Consider the following 26,175-nt stretch of genomic DNA (forward strand, 5'->3'; position numbering starts at 1 on the left):
CACCAGACAAGAGTCTTAGATGGCCAACTCAGATAATTTAGAAACAAACAATTACCTCTTCCTGTCCCCACATCACCTCTACTTGGGCCGGTTTCCTCACTGCAAAAACATATTTGTTATTAAAAAACACTCTATTAACTGAGCTACTTGTAGAGAAGATATTAAGTATACATGAACATTAAACATGGAATTATTTTATTTTCATAAAATGCGCTTTAAATGAAGTCCTTTTAAATAGTAGTCATGAACATGAGTCTCTATTTGGAAGGAAGAAAAATTCACGGGATGTGCAAACAACCATTTTTGACAATATTCTTTTTTTTTTTTTTTTCTTTTTAAGAAAAAACCCTCTTAGCAATCACCTATGACAGGTCGTGGTCGAGCAGACTGAGCAGGTCCACAAACTCAAGCCTGACCTTAGCAGCCTGAAGGTGCACAGACTGGGGAGCCCAGCCCCCAGGCGGGCTTCCACACACACTGCCTTCTCTCACGTGCTTCTGTGCCCAACCAGCATTCTCATTTGCAGGGTGAGGATTTTCACTTTTATGGCTTTTCAACAAATAAGGAGCTCTATCAGTGAATGTATTGGTTTGGTTATTAAAAATCATATTTATTTGGCCACCAAAGGTTGATTTACTGTTAACTACCTACATCATAAAATATATGTTGTAACTATTAAGGATTTTTAGCATGTGCTTATCTATTTCTTAGAAAAAATATATCTGTATAGTGTTTTACAGTGTGCAAAGGAATTTTGTAGACATCTCATTTAAAAGCAAAGCTCTGTGTTGAAATATTCTCTGCTAGGTAGGTGAAGACATTGAGCTTCAAAGAATTGAAGACAGATACTATGATCACAAAGCATTACCTTTTAGGGAAGTGACGAATCTTTTAAAACTAAGTGCAATATTGCTGTTGGCTTTTTCTACGTGTATTTGGGTAACTTTAAGAACTATTCGAAACTGGTCCTTAGACCTCTACTTACGAGATAGACAAGCATGCATGTTCTGGTTCACTCCATGCTTACCTTTTTTCAACCAGGTCATCATCATTATTATTATTATTTTAGAAATTCTTAGTGATAATTATCCTTTAATAAATGAACAACATACTTCAACCAAAATTCCAAAATTTGACCAAGCTAACTGTAGAGTCCCTGGCTCAATTAACGTGAATATAGTAGTTCTCCCCTCAGCTTAAATTTTGTTGCATAATTTGTAGATTTTCCCCCTTTTCTATATTTTCTCACATTTTGTGGGAATTTAGATAATATGAATTTCTTACCACACATGATTTCAATAATTTACATGTCATTTAGGAACTTGAATAACTGTAATAATGGCTTGTAAACTATTAAAATTTCACAAAAAAAATCTAATTCTTTTTGGACATTGATCCAAATTCCTAAAATTATTCTTTCCTTTGATAAATTATTTATGACTCTATAATGTTTCAGCAAGAAGAGTACATCTTTAAATCACTGTCACCATTAGGAAATGTGTAAAATTTGTGAAGAACAAAATAAGTCTGACAAATAAAAACATTTCTTCTATTTCATATCATCCACATTGGTCTGATTTAAATCTTACTTAAAGGAAACAATTTCATGGTGCAGTTCTGCTAAAACTCAATAAATTCAGGAAGAATTTCAAAATTTAATTATGAATTCTATGAATAATTTTATATTTACCACAATTGTTTCTCTCTATCTAGAACATGGTCCAACCTTAAGTAATTTTTAACAAAAATACTTTGTGTCTATATCTGTCTTACCTTTAAATAAAGATTATATGGTTATTTATCTTAACCTTCTGGTACACAAGGATTAAAACATAGAGCAAGATATTTGAAGTAGGACAGGCACTAAGGCATCAATTTATCAAAGCCACTTAGTAAATATAATAATGGAAATATTGAGAATATATCCTCAAAATTCCAACCATTAAAAAGCACTCGTTGCCAAGGCACTTGGAGCCACCCTGAGGCTACAAATCAAGAAACTTTGACTTTTAAGGATGTATATTATACTCCCTAATTTCACTTTGAGTAGGATTTTAAAATATACTTTAATATGTATATATTTTAAAAGGCACTGTATTCTAGTAATTTTTAAGACCTAGAAGCTATCAGTGGACTGTTCAATCCAAAGTTATTTCTCTATCAATAAAAGACCTGTTTTTACAACTACACAGACCATGTCAATTAACTGCTTGCACAAATCTCTGTCTTTCTCTCTATATAATTTCTAGTAATTAAATCTGACTTAAATATTTAGTAATAAATTTAATAGGGGAGGAGTTGAGTTTCTTTTGATATTTGATGAATTCCTGAACAGAGGCTATAATGTTGGGAAATTGATGTTATTTATATTCTGGACTCCCCAGAAAAGTGACTCCCCATTTCAGAAGCTTTTTATACTTCTAGTAAGAATTCCAAAGCCAATTCACCTTCATGAGACTTAAACATACAGCACATCTATTAATAAGGATGATTTTGTTTCTTCATTTCTTAAATAAAAACTACTACCAAAGATTTGATATGTATGCCAGGAAAACTAATGTAATTTGGAAAAAAAGTGACAGAATGTCCTTTTTTTTCTCTTTTTTTGAAGAGCACTAGTGCAAGAAATTGTTTTTCAAATTTAATGAACTACTCTGAACCTCTGTCTTCTCTACTGTAAAATGGAACTCAATATTTAACTTGCAAAGATTACTGTAAGAACTAGAGATAATATATGTAAAACTCCTTCCCAATACAAGGCCTGTGCATAGCATCTACTCAAGTAGCAGCTAAAAGGACTGGTAACATTTATCAAATGCATATTGATTCCTGATCTAAATAAATAGGAATTGATATCAACACAGATTAAAAGAAGTAGAAGCAGTGGGAGTCTATGAATTAAGAATGAATATATACTCACACCGTACTCTTGCCTGGAAAATCCCGTGGACAGAGGAGCCTGGTGGGCTGCGGTCCATGGGGTCCCTAAGAGTCGGACACGACTGAGCGACTTCACTTTCACTTTTCACTTTCATGCACTGGAGAAGGAAATGGCAACCCACTCCAGTGTTCTTGCCTGGAGAATCCCAGGGAAAGGGGAGCCCGGTGGGCTGCCGTCTATGGGGTCGCACAGAGTCGGACACGACTGACGCGACTTAGCAGCAGCCACAGCAGGGATGTTTGGAGAAGGAAATGGCAACCCACTCCAGTGTTCTTGCCTGGAGAATCCCAGGGACAGAGAAGTCTGGTGGGCTCCTGTCTATGGGGTCGCACAGAGTTGGACACGATTGAAGCGACTTAGCAACAGCAGCAGCAGGGATGATTTTTGATCTTACAAGGAGCTATCAAGGGAATGTTTTTACACAACTATGTATGACTTCAACAGGAACTTATTTACCAAAGGAGCATATTTGCATATGTCCAGTATTAAATTATATTCATAGTAATGAAACCAAATTCACAGTAATTGTCTGAAGTACTTTGTTAACAATTAGATTACATTATTTTCACTTTAATGTTAAATGCATTAAATTTCATATGAAAATCAATAATATTTTGTATAATAAATATTAAACCTTTTACTTCACCAGTGTGATACACTGCATTATTGAATCTTATTAGAAAACAGTTGAGTGCATTTTGTCTTCATGAACAATTAGCTGGGTTCAATGTAATTGTCTTGAGAGTCAGTCCTTGCTTCATTAAAACATACACACAGTCAAGTATATTACCGATATAATATATAACCTATATAATCTCACCACATTCACTACCATACAACCTGAAATGTTGATCATAAATTTAAAGTGACTGATGATTTTATGCATCTTGTATATAACTGTATTGAGGTAAGACATATAGAAGTGCTTATTTTGATATCACACAGGCTAATTAATTAGTGGTAAATTGTTGTTTGAAAAATATATTTCGTTCACTTTCAAACTACCAACCAATTTAATGTCAGAGCCCTGTCAAGTGGAACAGACTGACTCAGTTTTTTCACGTAAATCACAAAATATTTTCTCTGAAGTCTACCTCTAGTATAGAAACAAAGTGGAGTTCTGAACATTAGATTGAAAAGAAGTGTGTGACGCGATTGTCAGGCACTCACTATCACCTGATTCTTAGTTTTGCATTTGTCACCCGACCATCACCAGGGAACCAGTGCCAGGCAAACACAAAAGGAGAATCTAATCCTCACTGTAAGAACCTCAGATGAATTTCAAATATTGTCTCTCCACTTAAAAATGAGGAGCTAGGAGTGTGGAACTGGACTCAAGAAGTATATCGGGGCTAAAATATCTTTCAAGGTATAAATCTTCTGTATTAGCACTACAATCTACTGAAAATAGGATAGTAGCAATGGAAACCTAAAGGGGTATGGATCTTGAGAGAGGAAAATGATGATTCCTTGTATCTCTTGCCAAATATTGCACTAGTTTAACTAACAAGGAATAGAGAGGATTCTTCATCAACTTCGACATAACAAAATGTAAAAATCAACTACGTGTCAAGAAGTCTACTAAATCTTTCAGGTGAGTACAAAGCATTAGATTAAAAATTAGTATGTGATGATGCCACTAAAATCCCACTATGCTATAATTTTTATAGGTATGCATTTGTTCCCAACCAGTAATTCCATGGACAGAGGAGCCTGGAGGACTAGAGTCCATGGATTCACAAAGAGTTGGACATGACTGAGCACACACACATACACACAGAACCAGGAGTGTACAGGGGAAGAGAGAGTCTCAGCCTCTTGACAGAAAAATTCATATGATTCCAAAAGCACATCCAAAGAATATATTTATTGAGATATATTAATTTTTGTGTTTTTCTCTTTGACACCTGGTCCTAGTGAGTTGGAAGCAGCTATGTTGCTCCAAGAAGAATTAGAACTGTTACAGCAGAAATGCTTAAAGGAAGTTGACATTTACCTTCTGATTTCACAATTAGTCCTTGACATCTAGAGCAAGACAAGTCTGGAGAATGGGGCTTTCCAAGAAAAAAATAAAATGATTCTCTAAATCTCAAAGACATCCTCAAGCGGTGGACTCAAACAGAAAGGATTCCCAGGAATAGATGAAGCAGACTCAGTCTAAGACCCAGGGGAAGCCTCCAACAGACAGGAAGAGAAAGTGAGAGGCGTCTGTGATTCAGAAGAGGGAACTGGAAGAGTAAGAAGATCAGATGATAGCGTCCCAGTTTTGAAGGAAGTGGGATGAGCAAGAGAATACCCAGACTAGTCAGGGGAAATCCAAGAAAACCATGGCTTTAGTGCAAGGATATAAAGTCTGCAAACATCTCAGGAAAGCATGGATTCAACATGGTGCCGGCTGGGTGGGGGCTTTGCAGAAAAGGTGACCACACACAGAAGCCAGATGGGGAAAGCAGCTGGGCCTCAGAACGATGTGCTGAGCCAGGAAGGAATGGAAGATTCCTTCAAAATCAGACAAGTCAGACAATCAGACAAAATCAGACAAGTCACAAAGAGGTCACAGCCCCCTGCATCCTGGACAAAAGAGAACAGATGCGATTATGAGCCGGCGTCTTAAACAAGAGGTGACAGCAGTGGGTTCTGATGACCAGGCATGGTGAGGGACGGGCGAGGCCACTGAGGTCCAGGAGAAAGAAGACCCCTTCCCATCACCACTGCACCCATGTAAGTGTCTTCCTTTTCCCAGTTGTCATGGGTTAGTGGAAGGGAAAAGGAAGAACAGCACTGGATGGAAACTGGGGGAGATAATTCAAAATAAGGCTCTGTGAAACGAAAAGCCATAGATAGGCTATTTCCATGTGCCAAGTTCGTTCCCCACTCTCTCACTCACCAGCCCTCCTTCCTCAACTCCACGCCCCCTGTGAAGGCATCACGAAGACGTCTTCACGAATAAGACATCCTCAAGACGTCAAGACTCCTTGCAGAGAACTAAGCATTTTTGTACGTACTATTTTGCAATTATACTGAATAACAGCATCTGAAGAAGGATCTATACAAAAGATGTCTTTATTTTTTTTTTAGCTGAATACAGCTTAGTTTCCTTTTCTTTTCCCATTTGCTGATTCTTAAGCTGTTCTAGTCTTACCTTTGTGCAAAATCCAGGATCTTGAGATTTAATAGATGTGTAAAAGTGAGGATATTGGTGGAGGGGTAGAGATTGTTTGATAAGATTCTAGAATTTGGTATACTAAATTTCTTAGTTTTTTTATCATCTTTTTTAATGAAAAATTTGAAATTTCAACAGTGACAGAACAGGCATCTGACCTATGTTTGACAATGTATATGGCATGTTTTACCTATTTCCATAAACTCTGTCAATTCTTTTTTTTTTTTTTTAATCTCTGGAAAACTAGGGAGGAGGAAATGATCACCTCCAACTCTTATGTTTATGGCCACTATTTTCCACTAGAATACTGCAACTTCCTAACAAATGTTCTCTCTATCTCCAGTTCTGTTCTCCAGATGGCAGTGAGGGTGAGCTCTCTTATACACCAATCTGAATTCTGCTGCTCTCCTGTTTAAACAGGCATCAAGACTGCACGATTGAACGTGGTTACAAGACCATTAATTTCCTGGACCTGGTTTTCTTCCGTCTCATCATCAGCCCCCACCCGTCCTCTCACCATTAGGTCTGTGCCTGTGCCCTTACCTCCTGGCTGGAATACTCTTCCCTTCCTGCCTTGGGCGTTTGTTAATTCTGCATGCTCAACTAATTGTTAAACCACTTTTAGATCACGACTGAGAAACCTTTTATCAAGATGCCTTTGTCCACTCTTAAATTCAGCCTAGGTGCCCCTCATGTGCTCCGATGGCTCCTTGTACTTTCTCTACCATGACGTTCAATACACAGCATCGTAACTATCTATTTACCTGAGTCTAGTCCCCATCCAACTGTAAACTCAGAGAAGGTAGGATTGCTGTCTAATGTATTTTATTCATTACTTTTCTCCACATTCTGGTAGAATAACTGACATGCAACACAGTAATGTTTGTAATGGTTGGTGAAGAACAAAATGATTCCTAAATAAGATAAATTTAAAAACTGACTCCTAAAGTAAGACTTTTCAACTTTGCAGAAAAAAAAAAAAAAACCCACAATTTTTTTGTTTTTGTATTTCAGAGCTTTTTTTTTCTTTATATTAACATAGATAACTGAGAGTCAGTTACTTCATATTAATGTAAACTATTAATAAAATTTTAGTTTCAGAGTTGAAATGGATAATTTGTTCCTAACTTTTTCCTTCCTCCCCCTTCCTTCCTTCTTTCCTTCTTGTAGTCCCTCCTTCATTCTTCCTTTCCTGCTCCCTTTCTCTTTCTTTCCCCCTTTCTTGTCTCTCTCCCTGTCTCTTTCTCCCCTCTCCTTTTTCTCTCCCTGCTTTTTACGTGTTGACACCTAACTGGTAGCTAAACAGAAACTTAAAGATCAGTGATTTTTTTCTAAACTATTTATCCTCAAGTTAGAAAATGGGCATCTTTATTAAAAAGCAAAAAGTAAGCTTCTCGGCATATTTATATTTTATATGATTGGAGAGTATGTGATTATTTTTCTAACATTTACCATTGTTATCATTGTAGATAATCATGTTTTGTATCATCAGCATAATTGTTCACTCAATAATAAAGGGGAAAAGCTACTGTTTAGAGTACTTCTCCATTTCACTTCTGTAAGTTGTATTTACTCCTTGCAAAATAAGAAGAATTTTTATATTTTTCTTGTTTTTATCCCAAATTTCAACATGAAAAACTTAAAAAAAAAAACTCTATGTCCTGACTTTTCTTGTGGATGTACATGTATCAGAAAAAGTGAAAATGCACATTGTACTCAGTTCATAAGAAGAAACTAAATTGGTTACAATGATGAGTTCTAAAGACTGCCACTTGAAAAATCTCTTTCTACCCTCGGTTACACCAAATACAGGACTCACCACTTTAAGTAAATGTTGGATACTATTCTTAGTCTATAGAGAATAAGCAGAGCTGCATATCTCTGTTTTGATGAGAATATGGTATGATTATATTAACTTACATAAAATTTCTGATGTTTCTCATGAATTTTAAAGCTCTTAGAGAAAGCAATGATAGATGCCCATTGATTATTTTTCTATTACATATTTTTAAAACATTTTCTCATTTACCCAGTGAAAGTTGCACAAAACCCATTAAATCAGTGTGGACATGATTGTTATGCTACTCAGCAACTCTAATTGATATGTCTTTGAATAAAAAATGTGAAGAAAACAAAACAATTATTTCTTAATAGGAATACAGTTTGGTGGGGAGATACTTAAAAATCTAGCTTTCTGAGGGTGGGGGTTCATAAAAGTTTAATGGCAAAGTTTTAAACAACTGCTTTCTATAAATAATTCATAACAACAACAAAAACCTGTCACAGGTAAGTAGATTTCATAGAAAGAGGTGTTAAGCTTTATATGTAATTGACAAGAGGAAAACATTTTAAGTAGGTTTCATTTAGAAAAAGTTATGCTTGCTAAATTGGATATATTAGGATTTGATGTATTAAGAGCAATTTCAAAAGATTATAATATCATTTAAATAGTTTGCTCATATATATCTAAATGTTGACCATGATACTGATGTCGCACTGCAGTTAATAATTTAATTTTCTTTAAAGCAATGGAGAGGGTAAGCTTTCTTAGCTGCTTAATTCACATTTCTCTGTAAGTCTTTTGTCAGTTAAAGCTTTCAACCAGCTTTAGCTTTCAAAAGCTTAAAGTAATGCCTTCCCATCTCTCCCCGAGTAGAAAGAAAGCAAACAAACTCATGTAAGGTCAGCATGACATAAAGCAACAAGAGCCAGTAAATTGAAAATGAGGTTGACTTTTTGGGGCTAATCCAGCAGTCCTGTAACACTCTTCCAAGCTCCACAGCTGCACAGGGCTGTGGACAAGCCGGGGCGCAGCCTCCAGGCAAGTGCCCGGAGCACTGCCTTGGAACGCGATCAACTCCAAGAAGAGGAGCAGAGCCCTTTGAGATGGTCTTTGCTTCGGCGATATGATAGTTAGGTAACGTACATGTTAAATCACTGCCACTATGAACTTCAAGGAGAACAAGTCACTCAATCCTAAAGGAAATCAACCCTGAATAGTCATTGGAAGGACTGAGGCTGAAGCTTCAATATTTTGGGCAGCTGATGCAAAGAGCTGACTCACTGGAAAAGACCCTGATGCTGGGAAAGATTGAAGGCAAAAGGAAAAGAGGACAGCAGAGGATGAGATGGTTAGATAGCACTGCTGACTCAATGGACATGAATTTGAGCAAACTCTGGAGACAGTGGAGGACAGCATGGAGTCACGGCGTCAGACATGACTTAGCGGCTGAACAACAACTATGAACTACTGCCCTTTAACTTATCACCAATGCTCCCTTCCCTAAATTCTCAAATCTTGTCTAATGGTAGAGAGGACAAATTATTAAAGAAACCTACACTTAGCCTCTTTTCTTTCACGTTTTTAAGGCCATACTGTTTCATGCCTAACTCTGGACGTACAGGTTTTATTGGCCCCAAGTAACTGATGGTCTGTAAGGACTTTTCCTGAGTTTAAATGGGAATGTGAGCCAACCTGAATGCAGTTATCTAGGCCCAGTTCACATTCTGGATTCATATGGTCATAGATTAATCCAGGTTGGATTGGATTCTATAATATGAAGCAAGCAGTCATTTATTCTACTGCTTTTTGTTCAACTTGTGAAATTTGATAATTTGATAAGGACCAGAGGGTGTGGAATAATGATATATTAAATAGATAATGGATGCAAGGTTGAGAGATAGAGACTGTCTTTTTCACTAAACTTTGAGTAGGGAAAACATAGTGAAACCACAGAAATCAAGCAATATTATCTTCATCAAAATCATAACATGGCTTAGTCTAGTGTGGATAAGCAATTTAGGACTTGGCAAACCTGTGAGATTTTCTAGCTATGTATTTCCTGCAAAATTTAAGAGCTGCAAAAATTCCCCATATCCAACTGGTAGTTACCCTTTCTTGGGTTGTCTGCTTATCCATTAACTTTATCAATGGAGACATGGTGGGTGAATTCTCAAGTATAAAAATAAAATAGCTTTAAAATTGAAAAAATATGTTCTTTTGAGTACTTATACACCATTGTCTGGAGATTATATGAATATTTAAAAGAATTGATATTCTGTTCTGAAATCTGGTATGTAAAGAGTACATGTACATGAGAGAAATTGCTCAGGTATTCACAGTAAAAACTCTAGAAATTTAATAGCTTTCTTACCAAAACAATGCAAGATCAAAGCAGACATGAAGATCTCTTCTGGGAATTTTATAACATAGCCTTAAGGACAGGAATGATTTTTAGGGAGCTGATGACTTCATTAGGATTTCCAGACCCATTATTCTTTTATGCAGAATTATTACCACAGTAAAAATAATCTGAGCATGAACTATATAGCATAGATTTTTGGAATGGCTGTGTTTTAGTCAACCTCTCTATATTTTAAAGAAATACTTTTTTAAAAAGGTCAATATCAGTACCTTTATTCTTTGTATTATAATGAATGGAACCGGCTCTTTAGATTTTGGATAAAGCAGGCCACAAACTCAAAAGACTATATTTTTTTCAGAGGAAGAAATTAACTGAATACTTTGAACTCTAATTGCAAATCAAATATTTTGAATACTCATATGCACACAGAGGTAGCAATAAAGCAACTTCATTTTCTAGATTCCTTGGTTTCACTATAGAATATACCAGATTAATCTGATAAAATCCTAACTAGAACTATGGCTTAAAGAAAACATAAAAATAGCAGTTACTATTTCTGAACACTTGTGTATTTCTTTTCATTTTCATTTCTATTAATCACAAAACAATTGGCACAGGCAATTTTAATCAGACTTGCTCAGCCAGGTATTAAACAGCAGAGAAAGGGAGAGCGGGTCTAGATCAGCTCTCTACACAGTACTCGCTATCCACTGTAGCTGTTTAGAATTTACAGGCTGACAGGGTATGGCTATTGGAGAAAACATACTACCTACCATATGTGCATATTACCTGCACAGAAACTAATTATTTTAATGTGAAATATGAAAAATGATAGTACTGCCTAATTTAAAAGTGCCATTTTAAAAATAAAAATGCAATTGTTATATAACAACTGACCCTGGAGGTATAATTGCTTCAGACCCAAAGGGCTTCTCAAACCTTTTTCAGGGAAATATTTTTACTAACTCAATAATCTATTTCAGTGTCCTTCAAGTACTGTCTGATATATAACCTTCTTCGTGTGATTTAATTTCACTTTAGAGCCTCCAGAAAGCACATGACCTATAAAATTAAGATAAAAGTTATGCGACTACATCGGAACAGAGACATTAATAAGCAGAAATTTGTAGAGGAAAAGATTTAGAGGCTACATATCTTCCATTTGGTTATGTCATGTTCTTTTTCAAAAGCTTGAACTTTTTTAAACCTTAGCTTGAAATATTAAATCCTAGGATTTAGACACCTTCATTTTCTTGTGTTATAACAGGCACTCAATAAATATTTATTGAATGAAATCAGAGATGAGAAAATTTTGTATACTGAGGTTTTTAATACAAACCTCAATTGTATTTAGAATACAATTTAGAGCTACTTATATTTTCTTAAGAAACAATTATATTTGTGGAATTTTTCTTAGGGGGGGAAATAGTACTCCATTCTGTTTTAAAATTTAGAACAGGGAGCATAAAGTGTGTTCTTACTAAATGAAAAATGTACTTATATTTTCTATGTTATAGTCAGTACAAGGAGAAAACTCACAAAGCAGGAAAAGAAAAGGTGGAATATTTAAAGAGATGAAGTTAGGGGCCATGGGAAGAGAAAGTGATCAAGTCATGCACACGGAAACACATCCTGATGCAACAAACCCACATGGGATTCATTGTAATACCAAACCCAGAGAGCATGTCATTCAGTTCCCCGACAAGGAACATGACTGTCCTATATCAAAGTGGCTCTCAGACTAGTAGTAGAGTAAGAATATAGAATAATGCACTATTGTAATCCAGATCTGCACAAAATCTGCGGAACCTTAGGAGAAAAAAAGTCACTCTCTGGAAGATGCAGGGAAGATACGACAGAAGTGATGTTTTGCTGAGCCTTGAGCTGAGACAGGACTGGTATCAAAAGGGGGAAATAAAGGCAGAAGACTGACCCTAAAGATTTATGTGGTTGGAATAAAAGGTGAATGTATGACAGGGGAGGATAAAGAGAGTCAAGTTACAGGAACCGATGTTTGAACATCATTTCAGAGTGACTCCTATGTCACTGCATTGATAAGAAGAGTGGACCAATTAAAATACAATTTTTGAAGATGGAGCCCAGGAAAGGATATTTGTAACAAGCTCTCCTAGAGATTGTAGTGAGCTTCCCTGGTAGATCAGACAGTAAAGAATCTGCCTGCATTGTGGGAGACCTGGTTTGATCCCTGGGGTGGAAAGATCCCCTGGAGAAGGGAATGGCTACCCACTTTGGTATTCGTGCCTGGAGAATTCCATGGACAGAGGAGCCTGGTGGGCTACAGTCCAGGGGTCACAAAGAGTCAGACAGTTGAGCGATTAACTCTTTCAGACTGTAATGTGCAGATATATATATATATATATATATATATATATATATATATATTTGAGAAACACTGCAGTGGGTGACTGGAAGTCAATGAATATTTTCCAGTGAGGAAATGGCAAAATTAGATCCATTTTAGGAAAATAACTTTGGCCTGGAGAATGGAGAGAGAATGAGTCTGTGTGTTTAAGACTTTGAAAGACTAGATAGCACTCAGCATTGTATCGGAACACACTTGTATTCACTGAAAAAGACATGTAGACAGACACACTAAGGAAGAGACCTTTTTTTACTAATGTTAAGACTATTTGAAATTCTTGATTTAAACTCTTATTGAACGTTATAACCAAGCATTATGAAATTTGTTTATTACCTGTTTGGGACATGGACCTAAAGAACTCAAGCCATGTGTCCTGGTTAGAAATTGTTTTAATCCCTATTTCAAATGCCTTATGAAGATTCACTGTTTACAGTTGCTCTATATCTAATTCATTCTGAAAATGGAAGAAGTTATTGGCAAGAAACAGTTATGGTAACATTATGATCTGCCAGGTTTTTTTGGTCAGATGAAATCACTTTATCTTGTTTTGGGGGTTGTATTATTATTCATTAATTGATGATTCTATGTTATTGCCCCTTGGTAAACTTTAAGTATCTATCAGTTTAAGGGAATGGGTAATTTAAAAATGCATTAATAAATCAGATGCTTTAGTAAATGTTTCCTATATTGTTTTCAAAGTTGTTTTTTTTTCCTCATTAATAACTATTAATCTGCATAAAGTAGTATGCTTTATTTATAAGGGAATGTCCAATTTTAAAGAAATTTCAAAAAAGAATTAGGTCTACTAGTTTCTCTGAACTGTTAAAAATTATATATATGCCTAAAATTGGTACAAATTATTTTATTTAGAAGAAAAAATGATTGGTTTTTGTTTTTACCAGTGTTTCTTCCTGTTTTATATGTGTGTGTGTGTGTATTTTTTTTTTAAATAGGTCTGTTTAAAAAAACAAAAAAATAAAAAAACAGTGACACCTATTTTTTTTTTTTTTTTACATAGACCTGTTTAAAATAGTGACATCTAGGTGTCCAGTGATACCTCAGAAAAAAACTCGTGTGTCTCCAAAGGGATATTTTCAGCTCATATAACAGTGTGAATTGTGTGTTTTCTAGTTATTGGTTATATTATTTTAAGCCAGTATTTAATGTTTCCTAAAATATCTCTTAGACTGGATCAGAGACACTGAAAACATTTTAACTGTGATTTGTCCACTATGCCCACTCAGTAGAGAGAGTAATACTTATCTCTTTTTTCCCCCCTCCCTTCTTTTTTTTTCCCCCCACCTACCCTCCATCCCTTTCTTCTTTGATGTGAAAAGTGAGTAACAAGCTCTGACCAAAAGGAACATTCTACAGGAAAGTTATTATTACAGGAAAGTTATTATTAAAGATGAGGAAATATAATAGAGACTTGGTAAGGATAAGTGACTGTCCACATGCCCTAGATGTAGCGGGTAAAGTTAGACCACAGACTTTCTGGCTTCCTATTTCAATTCAGAATGCCTTGTTAAAGGACAATTCCCCCCGCAAAAGGCTAGTAGAAAACTGCAAAACTCGTGATATACTTGTCATAACCCACTATGGCTCTCCTTCCTTAATAACCTCCTTAGAGATCTGTGTTTCAGATCTGGGAAACAGTCTTAACATATAAGCTGGTTTTCTTAGTTTGAGGAGCATCAATCTATTTCAAGAATTTTAAACTCTTTTTCTATATATTTTTTGCATTAAAAACCCTTTGGAAAATATGGTTAAGGTTATAAATTACCTTCTCACAAAAAAGTATATACACTCATATAGCTACAATTTTGCATACCAATTTGTTTCATTTTTGTAAATATAATCAGGGAGACAAAAGGAGCTATATAGAAAGAACATAGAACAGCTTTTTGTTTTTACGTGTAAGATTCTTCTTTTCTCTAAAGTAGCTTTGTTATATGTGAAAGATAAAAATGTCACCTGAATGATATGAAATGATACGGATAAGATTAACATTAACAATCACTTTAGTAGTGTTTCAACCTTGCAAACTCTTAAGGAAAATATGGGTTCACAAAAACACTAAAAATCTGAATTATGCTTTATAAAGGAAAACAATTAAACTCACAACTTTTCTTTGAAATTTACACAGTATGACACGTTATAAATGTAAGGCTTTGAGAAAAACAGTAAAAACTCGTGACCTCATAATCATGACCCCCCCAAAAAACAGACATAGCACAAAATTTAATTTTTTAAAGATAAAAATGGCATTCACTTTTTATGAAAGAGAAGAGGTTTCACCATCCCTGCCAAGATCTTGGGTAATTGTGCAGCAATAACCTCAGACATTATTTCTGGAAATTCAACACTCAGTGCCCGGGACTGGATAAATGTATTCAAGCAGTACAGATGAAGTTGTTTGACAAGCTGTTGGTTTAACAAATAGATAAGAAACATGTAAGGAAAATAATAAATTTCTAAACTATGTAAACATCAAAGCTTATTTTTCTAATAATAGAAATGCTTCAGATGTTGTTTTTTTACCAAAATGAAAAAACTCCCTCCATTTCCAGAATAATATATAAAATATTACATACATATGATGAAACATACTAATATATAGAAAGATTTAAAGAAATGAAAGTATTCTGTAATCCTATTGGATAAGCAGTGTGAACATTTGGTATATTTCAAGTTTTTCTGTTTACACATACTCAAGTATATGCATAATATATATATGCATAATAATAATAATATATATGCATATGTATTTCCATAAATGAAATTACTTTATAGTCTATTTCTTAATCCAGCTTTTCCCACATAACAATAGGCAAACTCTTCTATGTCAGTACAAACAACCCAACCTGATTCATTTTAATCTAACTTTTTTTTGGCCACACCATACTGCATGCGGGATCTTAGTTCCCCAACCAGGGATCAATCCCACACCCCCTGCACTGGCAGCACAGAGTCTTAACCACTGTGCTGCGAGGAAAGCATCATTTTAATTTAATTTTAATTCTGTCAAAATAATATTTTGCACATATTTTTGAAAGTCAGATAGTACTGCAAGACCTACAGGAGCAAAAACACAGATGCAACCACTTTGAATTCCTTTAGTTTGGGTCATTTGATATTTACCTCTGTATTTCTAATAAATTATATTTCCCAAAGTTTACATTATTAAGATCCTATTAAATAAGGATTTAGCTTTCTTGTATTTTACACCCATCTCCTCAACTACACATACTTTCTCTTCTTCCTATTCTCTATATAGATATATCTCAATGTTGGACTAAATCAATATCTAGCATTTATATTATAAAAATTTTTATTGTTTCTTGCTGGATTACATTTCCTTTCCTATATGAGTTACTTTAATTTTGCTAGTGCTAATCACCTCATGTTTCTCTGCTTTTTTTGTTTGTTTTTTTCTATATTTATCACAAAGCCATAGTCAAATTCTCTGACAGAATTGTAAAAACTTACTTCAGTATGTTCATACGATTAGTAGTATCTCAAATCTAACTTTTTTTTTTTCTTGGTGCTAGTACCCTGAAACCCTGTGCATTAGTTACTGTGCTGGGACACCCCTTTGCGTCTCTCCTGGGTTGAATCTCATACTCCTTTGGCTTACGCCAGGGTTCTGTTGTAAGAAATCCCGCAGATGCCCTTGAGAAAGGCTGTATTTGAGGTAAGGTCTAGGAGACCTTGAAAGTCTGAAAATACTTTCATGATGCCATCATATTTGTTTGATGGTTTGGCTGGTACAAAATTCTTTGAAGATTTTTCTTTCCTTCAAAATTCTCCATTATTTTCTGGGTTCCAGTATTTTTGTTGAGAAGTTCTACAACATTCCGAATCCTGATGATTTGATGTGACTTGCTTCTTTTTTCACTGGTATATTTTAGGATACCCTCTTTATTCTGGGTATGCTGAAATTTTACAATAATGTGCCTTGGTTCAATTGGGTTGAGTCTGTACACTGGGCCCTTATGCTCAGAAAATTCATATCCTTCAGTTCTAGCAACGTTTCTTTTAAGACTACTTATGCAATTTCCTCTCCTTGATTTTCTCCACCCTCTCTTTTGGAGATAACTACGAACTGGAAAATGAAGCCCTGTGGACTCATCCCCTAAATTTGCTATCTCTCTAAATTTTCATATCTTTTTCTTTTTTGTTACTTTTATCTGAGTTTTCCTGAGATTTATATTTTCTGAGCTTTCTATTTATATTGAATTTTTAATTTGTGCCCTCCTTTAATTATCCAAAAGTATTTTCTCACTAAGTGTTCTTTTTAAAATGTTTTCTAGTCTTTTTTCATGGATGCACCATCATTCTTATTTCTGTGAGTAGTTTAATTTTTGATGCTTTCTTCTGTTATCTGCACTGGAGCTTTTTCCTTCAAGTTACATTTTTTTTTCTGTTTATTTTGTTCTCTGCCTTACATTTGAGAGACTTTATCTAAATGGCTAATAATTCTTGGCTGTTCACATTCAGCAGTGAGGCCTCATATTTGATCTAATGAGCAGAGAGATTTTTATGCCTCTATTATTTTAGTGTTTCTGAACACAGTAATGATAAGAGTTTGTATGCAAATGCTGGATTAATTTCCAGAATTGTATTGTAATTGTAATTTCCAGAACCCTATATATTTATCCAGTTTGGTGTTAGGCATTTCTAAGGGTTTTTTTTTTTTTTTTTCCTTCATGTATAAGCAGTGAGGCATACATATCTTAAATACTTGCCTAATTATTTAAGATAAACCCTAAAAAGTGGGAATATGAAAAGAATGCAACCTTTAACTATTGCCACACACTGCTAGATTGTCCATTAGCATTGTTGCTGACTTATAACTCCACCCAAAATGGTATGAGAGTCTTTTTCTCCACATCCATATCTTTGCTTTTCCAGTTTACATAAAATATTTTCTAATTTAAGACAAGAACATTTTGGAGCATTTTCAAGAATATGTATCACAATTCCTATCAACCATTACATTACTCTCAAATTTCACAAATACTAGTAAAAGGATATTTCAGTGATCTATACTGAAAATGAAAAAAGCACAATATAAATTGTGAGCAGTATGATGCAAGTACTGTTTTAAAGTGTAAGTATAAACATAAATTTGACGAACACACATGAAGTAAAACTTGTACTTCACACTAAAGTAATAGATAGAATTCAGAGAACAATCACTGATATTCTAAAAACCAAAATACTTACATCATGCAAGTTATCAAGAAGTTTTGTAAGCTGTGAGCTAGGGACAACTCCTTTTTGCCTCAAACCAATTGCCTTGATGAGCTCTCTAATGTAACTTGATCTCATCTCTTCAAACTGGTTTTGACTTCTTAGTCCTTCTAAAGGAACTGTAAGAAGATAATTATAAATGGCAGTTATGTTTAAAAAGATGACACTAGCACTTTATAATATAACTTTCTGAACTGTACAGTGATCTCTTTTGATACGCAACTCTAGAAACAAATATCTAAATAGAAAAGAGTGCTACTAACAGTTTTAGGACATGTAAAACTTCTAGTTCTTTTGAAGAATATGGTAACAACAACTAGGTAAGTTAAAGAACATCTCAGCTTATTTTAGAGCCATATTAATGGATTATGCATTTGACTTAGCATCTGCTCAAAAGAGCATCTGACATTATTGTACATTCCTGCCTCAAATATTTAGTTTAAGTTTACAACTACACATATGCTGCATCTTTTTTGTTTTTTGTCTCCTGACTATTGATACAAGAGAAAGTCATTGATGTTTGAATTTTCTCTTATATTCAGCCACTTGGCTATACTCTATTTTATTTATGTATTCATTTATTAATATTGTTAAATCTAACAGTTTGTGTTGGATTATCCTTTTTTTTTTTTTGGTATACGACAATACCACACTCAGATAATATCCTAATTTTTTCCTTTCCAACAGTTGTAGCTGTCATTTCTCCTTCATGGTTCAATACATTGGTTAAGTCTTCCAGAACAATATTAAATAATAACAGTAATGGTAAATACTTAAATTTTGTTGCTGATTTTATTGATAAATGCCTGTCGTTTCCATTATGATGTTAACTGGTAATTCACACTTCTACCTCAGAAACCTTTAATTCATACATCCAAATCTTAGGCACAACGTCTTACTGTAGCCCATTCTCTTGTTTCCACTACGTAGTCAATAAACCTACAGCCTTTCTCCTAAGTCTTTCTGGTTCTTCTGTTGTGACCTGTCTGAGATGTCCTGGTTGGTTTCTTTAGCAACTGTATTACCAGAACTCCCAGCTCCCTTATTTCCTCTTACTTGGGTCGCAGCTGTCCCACAAACAAATCTTCAACCATAAGTGAAGTTTCCACAACTATATCCAGATTACTGAAAGAAAAATCACATAATCTATGGATTTATGCATCTAGATATTTATGATCTTCACCTTTAGCAATATTTCTAGAGAGAAGTGTACTTCATTTGAGCAAAGTCAACTCTATGTCTCCAGCAAAGGTAGATAAATAAAGCTTTTAAAAAACCTCTTTCTTTATTCCCTGTATCCCAACAGACCTTGACTTCTACTTCCCTTGGAAAAAGAAGGCCAGAGATAATAAGCCAATAGAAACTAAGAGTTAACTCTGGTTTAGAGTCTTCAAGAGCTCAGATCCTCAGTATAAAAGGGACTTATGTAATTTGGGCAATAGGACACTTTTGCGCCAACTGAAATCTTAACTCTATGTATATCATGTTGAAGCCTGTCTTGACATCAATGACTTTCTCTTGTATCAATAGTCAGGAGACAAAAAACAAAAAAGATGCAGCATATGTATAGTTGTAAACTAAATATTTGAGACAGGAATGTACAATAATGTCAGATGCTCTTTTGAGCAGATGCTAAGTCAAATGCATGATCCATTAATATGGCTCTAAAATAAGCTGAGATGTTCTTTAACTTACCTAGTAAACTTAACTGTATGTGTATCATAACATATAGTGTTATAACATATAGTATCATAACCTATTCCCTTTACTTCATATAGCAACTATTTTAAACATCCATAACTCTTTTTAACAATCCCAACCAATTTTCACATCTCCCTCACTCTTCACCATGACTATAAAATTATTTTTTCTTCTGATTACTGAAGTATTGTTTTCTCATTGAGCTGGAAAACTAGCAACCCAAAGCCTTCGACACTGTCCATCTACCTGTTGAGGACCAGACTTGAAGCAATTATCCTTACTTCAGGAAAATCAGGCCTAATCTCATCCTGCCTCACACTATTAGTATCAACCACTAACAACATGCTCCCAGGATATGATCATCTAATCACTAGGCTCTCATCCTATGCTCCTGGGATATCTCTGAAAATTATTCTCCTTTCTACTCTCTTCCTTAGATTTCAGATCTATGATGAACCAGCTGTAAAGAAGTTATTTCTATTTTATTTGAGCTCTTTATATTAATTCATTGTTTTCTTAATTATTACTCAGCATTACATGACTGGAGAATTTTCTCTGAGATTCTTATTGATTCCATATGTGGGTTTTCAGCATTTCTTGTAAATATATTAGTGGCAAGTGGGAGAGAGTGAGTCAAGGGCAGTTAGCAATATGCTTGCTATTTTAGATGAGAATACTTTAAAAAATACTTATTTTTGATTTAGTTATTTAAAAATAGTGTGTATCAATTAGAAAAATTTTGAAAAATACCGAAAATACCAAGAAAATTATAAGTCACCTGAGCTCCTACAATCCAATAGTTTGGGATATTTAATAATATTATATTGAGAATATTTACATAATCAAATCATTCAAAATTGTTCATATATGAATGTTTTAATTCTCACGTAAAATTTAATATCACAGAAATGTGTAGTAAATGCAAGTTATTTAATTATTTTATCATTCAACACTTGCATCATGCAACATCATGCAATATTTTACTAATATAAACAATACTTGCACTCATCTCACATGCTAGTAAAGTAATGCTCAAAATTCTCTAAGACAGGCTTCAACAGTACGCGAAATGTGAACTTCCAGATGTGCAGGCTGGATTTAGAAAATGCAGAGAAACCAGAGATCAAATTGCCAACCTCAGCTGGATCATGGAAAAAGCAAGAGAGTTCCAGAAAAACATCTACTTCTGCTTTATGGACTATGCCAAAGCCTTTGACTATGTGGACCACAAGAAACTGGAAAATTCTTGAAGAGATGGGAATACAAGACCACCTGACCTGCCTCTTGAGAAACCTGTATGCAGGTCAGGAAGCAACAGTTAGAACGGGACATGGAACAACAGACTGGTTCCATGAAAAGGAGTACGTCAAGGCTGTATATTGTCATCCTGCTTATTTAACTTATATGCAGAGTACATCATGAGAAACACTGGGCTGGAGGAAGCACAAGTTGGAATCAAGATTTCCGGGAGAAATATCAATAACCTCAGATATGCTGATGAAACCACTGTTATGGCAGAAAGCAAAGAAGAACTAAAGAGCCTTCTGATGAAAGTGAAAGAGGGGAGTGAAAAAATTGGCTTAAAGCTCAACATTCAGAAAACTAAGATCATGGCATCCGGTCCCATCACTTCATGGCAAATAGATGGGGAAACAGTGAAAACAGTGACAGACTTTATTTTGGGGGGCTCCAAAATCACTGCAGATGGCGACTGCAACCACGAAATTAAAAGACACTTGCCCCTTGGAAGAAAAGCTATGACCAACCTAGACAGCATATTAAAAAGCAGAGACATTATTTTGCCAACAAAGGTCCATCTAGTCAAAGCTATGGTTTTTCCAGTAGTCATGTATGGATGTGAGAGTTGGACTATAAAGAAAGCTGAGTGCTGAAGAATTAATGCTTTTGAACTGTGGTGTTGGAGAAGACTCTTGAGAGTCCCTTGGACTGCAAGGAGAACCAACCAGTCCTTCCTAAAGGAAATCAGTCCGGAATATTCATTGGAAGGACTGATGCTGAAGCTGAAACTCCAATACTTTGGCCACCTGATGGGAAGAACTGACTCATTGGAAAAGACCCTGATGCTGAGAATGATTGAGGGCAGGAGGAGACGGGGACAACAGAGGATAAGATGGTTGGATGGCATCACCAACTCAATGGACATGAGTTTGAGTAAGCTCCGGGAGTTGGTGATGGACAGAGAAGCCTAGCATGCTGCAGTCCATGGGGTCGCAAAGAGTCGGACACTATGATGAATGTCATTTCTGATATTTAAAGGATATATTCTTATAAGTGGAACTATTAGAGTAAAAGATATTAACTTTCTTAACACTCAAAATATATATTTCTAAATTATCAACACTTCTTACTATTTATGTTGGGTGGTTGGTTCTGAGCAATTTTCATTTAGGGTAATCTTTTTTTTTAGAGAGAAAAATAAAATATCATCTCATTTTCATTTCTCCAGTTGTTAGTGAGGTTGAATAATTTTTTATTTTATTTTATTTTTTTTTTTTACATTTTATTTATTTATTTAAAAAAATTTTTTTTAATTTTATTTATATATATATATATAAAAGAAATAAATAAAATGTAAAAAAAAAACAATTATTCAACCTCACTAACAACTGGAGAAATGAAAATGAGATGATATTTTATTTTTCTCTCTAAAAAAAAAATTACCCTAAATGAAAATTGCTCAGAACCAACCACCCAACATAAATAGTAAGAAGTGTTGATAATTTAGAAATATTTATTTTGAGTGTTAAGAAAGTTAATATCTTTTACTCTAATAGTTCCACTTATAAGAATATATCCTTTAAATATCAGAAATGACATTCATCATAGTGTCCGACTCTTTGCGAATGCTTATTAGTGATTTGGTTTTATTTAAATTTTTTTTTCTGTTTTGTACTCATTTTTTTTTGCACTAAGATATATTTTCTAAGTTTGTGGTTTAAAGCCCAGTTTTAAAATATTTAGTCAGTGCTGTAACTTTATTAAGGCAAAGAGTCCTACCTAGGCAACCCCAATTTTCCCATGCTCAGAAAGCCAATGCTTTCAATTTTTTCAACTATTTATTTTGGTCTTTCCTTCTTAAGTGACATCCTTATATTGCTGTTATTTGAATTCTTAACAGTAAGGAAAATAGGGCTAAAGCTCTATTTCCATATTCCAGATCATCACCCCTATGCTGCTGCTAAGTCGCTTCAGTCATGTCCAACTCTGTGCCACCCCATAGACGGAAACCCACCAGGCTCCCCCGTCCCTGGGATTCTCCAGGCAAGAACACTGGAGTGGGTTGCCATTTCCTTCTCCAATGCATGAAAGTGAAAAGTGAAAGTGAAGTCGCTCAGTCGTGTCCGACTCTTAGCGACCCCATGGACTGCAGCCCACCAGTCTCCTCTGTCCATGGGATTTTCCAGGCAAGAGTACTGGAGTGGGGTGCCATTGCCTTCTCTGATCACCCCTATACCACAATCATATACTCACATGTGAAGAACTTCCTTTTCCTCATCTTCCTAATAAAATTTTCATAATATTTCTTAGATCAATATTTAGAGTTTATTATTTTAGCTATGTAAAATGTTATCACAGTCAAGTCATATAGAATTAACTAGGACTTCTTTCCAAGTATAATTTTTTTGTTTTACTGACAGTAAGTAACCATACCGATGGGTGTGAAGTGGTATCCACCTGTGGCTTTTGTGCTTCTCTAACGATTAGTGATGCTGAGCATCTTTTCATGTGCTTGATGGCTATTTGTAAATCTTTTGAGAAATGTCTATTAAGGCCTTTATTTTTAAATTGGTTTACTTTTTGTTGTTGTTGGATTGCAGAGATTCTTTATGTCATCTGGATATTAATACTCTTACTTTATCAGATATCTTTTTCAATATTTTGACCAAATCAATGGATTAACCTTTCTTTGTGTTGGGTCCTTTGATGCACCGAAGTTTTAAATTTTGCCAACATCTATTTAGGACATCCAAAGTGGCTCAGTGGAAAAGAATCTGCCTGTAGGAGATGCAAGTTCAATCCCTGGGCTGGAAGATCCCCTGGAGAAGGAAATGGCAACTCATTCCAGTATTCTTACCTGGGAATTCCAAGGACTGAGGAGCCTGGTGGGCTACAATCAATAGGGTCACAAAGAGTTGGACGTGACTAAATGACCGAGCATGCACACAAGCACACTTCCTTCTGAACAGTGATATTTTTTCCTCTGCTTTTGAGAGGTTTTCCAACTTTCAAAATCTCTAGGCACTTTAAAATTTTATATATATGTATGTATTTTTTTCCAAGAATTCTTTTCTTTGTGTTATTCCTTTGTCATATATTCAGTATTGTTTCATGAATAGAATATGTTCTTTTACCTTTCTAAAGAAGAGAAGTGAAAGGCAAAGGAGAAAAGAAAAGATATATCCATCTGAAGGCAGATTCCAAACAATAGCAAGGAGAGATAAGAAAGTCTTCCTAAGTAAACGCTGCAAACAAACAGAGGAAAACAATAGAATGGGAAACACTAGAGATCTCTTCAAGAAAATTAGAGATACCAAGGGAATATTTCATGCAAAAATGGGCTCAATAAAGGACAGAAATGGTATAGACCTTACAGAAGCAGAAGATATTAACAAGAGGTGGCAAGAAGACACAGAAGAACTACACAAAAAAGATCTTCATGACCCAGATAATCACAATGGTGTGATCACTCACCAAGAGCCATATATTCTGGAGTGCGAAGTCAAGTGGGCCTTAGAAAGCACCACTACAAACAAAGCTAGTGCAGGTGATGGAATTCCAGCTGAGCTATTTCAAATCTTAAAAGATGATGCTGTGAAAGTGCTGCACTCAATATGCCAGCAAATTTGGAAAGCTCAGCAGTGGCCACAAGACTGGAAAAGGTCAGTTTTCATTCCAATCCCAAAGAAAGGCAATGCCACAGAATATTCAAACTACTGCACAATTGCACTCATCTCACACACTATCAAAGGAATACTCAAAATTCTCCATGTGAGGCTTCAACAGTACATGAACCGAGAACTTCCACATGTTCAACTGGATTTAGAAAAGGCAGAGGAACAACAGATCAAATTGCCAGAATCTGCTGGATCTTAGAAAAAGCAAGACAATTCCAGAAAATCCTCTACTTCTGCTTCACTGACTATGCTAAAGCCTTTGACTGGGTAGATCAAAATAAACTGGAAAATTCTTAAAGGGATGTGAATACCAGGCCAACTTCCTTCCTTCCTGCAAAAACTGTATGCAGGACAAGAAGCAACAGTTAGAACCAGACATGGAATAATGGGCTGGTTCCAAATTGGGAAAGGAGTATGTCAAGGTTGTATACTGTCACCTTGCTTGTTTAACTTTCATGCAGAGTACATCATGCAAAATGCTGGGCTGGATAAAGCACAAGCTAGAATCAAGATTGCCAGGAGAAATATAAATAACCTCAGATATGGAGATAGGGCTTTCCTGGTGGCTCAGATGGTAAAGAATCCCCCTGCACTGTGGGAGACCTGGGTTCGATCCCTGGGTTAGGAAGATCCCCTGGAGAAGGGAATGGCAAACCAGTCCAGTATTCTTACCTAGAGAATTCCATGGACAGTGGAGCCTGGCAGGCTACAGACCATGGGGTCACAAAGAATCAGACATGACTGAGCAACTTTCACTCACTCATTCACTTAGATATGCAGATGACACTACCCTTATGGCAGAAAGCAAAGAGGAACTAAAGAGTCTCTTGATGAAGGTGAAAGAGGAGAGTGAAAAAGTTGGCTTAAAACTCAACATTCAAAAAACGAAGATCATGGCATCCGGTCCCATCATTTCATAGCAAATAGATGGGGAAACAATGGAAACAGTGGCAGACTTTATCTTCTTGGGCTCCAAAATCACTGCAGGTGGTGACTGCAGCCATGAAATTAAAAGACGCTTGCTCCTTGAAAGAAAAGATATGACCATCCTAGACAGCATATTAAAAAGCAGAGATATTACTTTGCTGACAAAGGTTTGTCTAGTCAAAGCTATGGTTTTTCCAGTAGTAATTGTGGCTCAGCTGGTAAAGAATCTGCCTGCAATGCCAGAGACCTGGATTTGATCCCTGAGTTGCGAAGATCCCCTGGAGAAGAGAAGGGCTACCCACTCCAGTCTTCTGGCCTGGAGAATTCCATGGACTGTATAGTCCATGGGGTCACAAAGAGTCAGACACGACTGAGCAACTTTCACTTCCAGTAGTCATGTATGGATGTGAGAGTTGGACCATGAAAAGGCTGAGTGCTGAAGAATTGATGCTTCTGAACTGTGGTGTTGGAGAAGACTCTTGAGAGTCCCTTGGACAGCAAGGAGATCCAACCAGTCCATCCTAAAGGAAATCAGTCCCGAATATTCATTGGAAAGACTGATGCTGAAGATGAAACTCCAGTACTTTGGCCACCTGATGTGAAGACCTGACTCACTGGAAAAGACCCTGATGCTGGGAAAGATTGAAGGCAGGAGGAGAAGGGGACGACAGAGGATGAGATGGTTGGATGGCATCACTGACTCAATGGACATGAGTTTGAACAAGCTCTGGGAGATGGTGAAG

General features: G+C 35.6%; 1 protein-coding gene across 1 annotated transcript in view; it reads right to left on the reverse strand.

The window, feature by feature from the left end:
• Window positions 1-17,867: 17,867 nt before the first annotated feature.
• The window catches only part of LOC129639695 (progesterone receptor-like), a 243,796-nt gene continuing 235,488 nt past the window's right edge, over window positions 17,868-26,175 (reverse strand). Inside the window, exon 5 of the mRNA XM_055564878.1 lies at window positions 17,868-18,007. Coding sequence (XP_055420853.1) covers window positions 17,999-18,007 — 9 coding nt within the window. The 3' untranslated portion in view covers window positions 17,868-17,998. The remainder of the gene's footprint in view (window positions 18,008-26,175) is intronic.

Source organism: Bubalus kerabau, chromosome X (genome assembly GCF_029407905.1).
Source record: "Bubalus kerabau isolate K-KA32 ecotype Philippines breed swamp buffalo chromosome X, PCC_UOA_SB_1v2, whole genome shotgun sequence".
Classification (NCBI taxonomy): domain Eukaryota; kingdom Metazoa; phylum Chordata; class Mammalia; order Artiodactyla; family Bovidae; genus Bubalus; species Bubalus kerabau.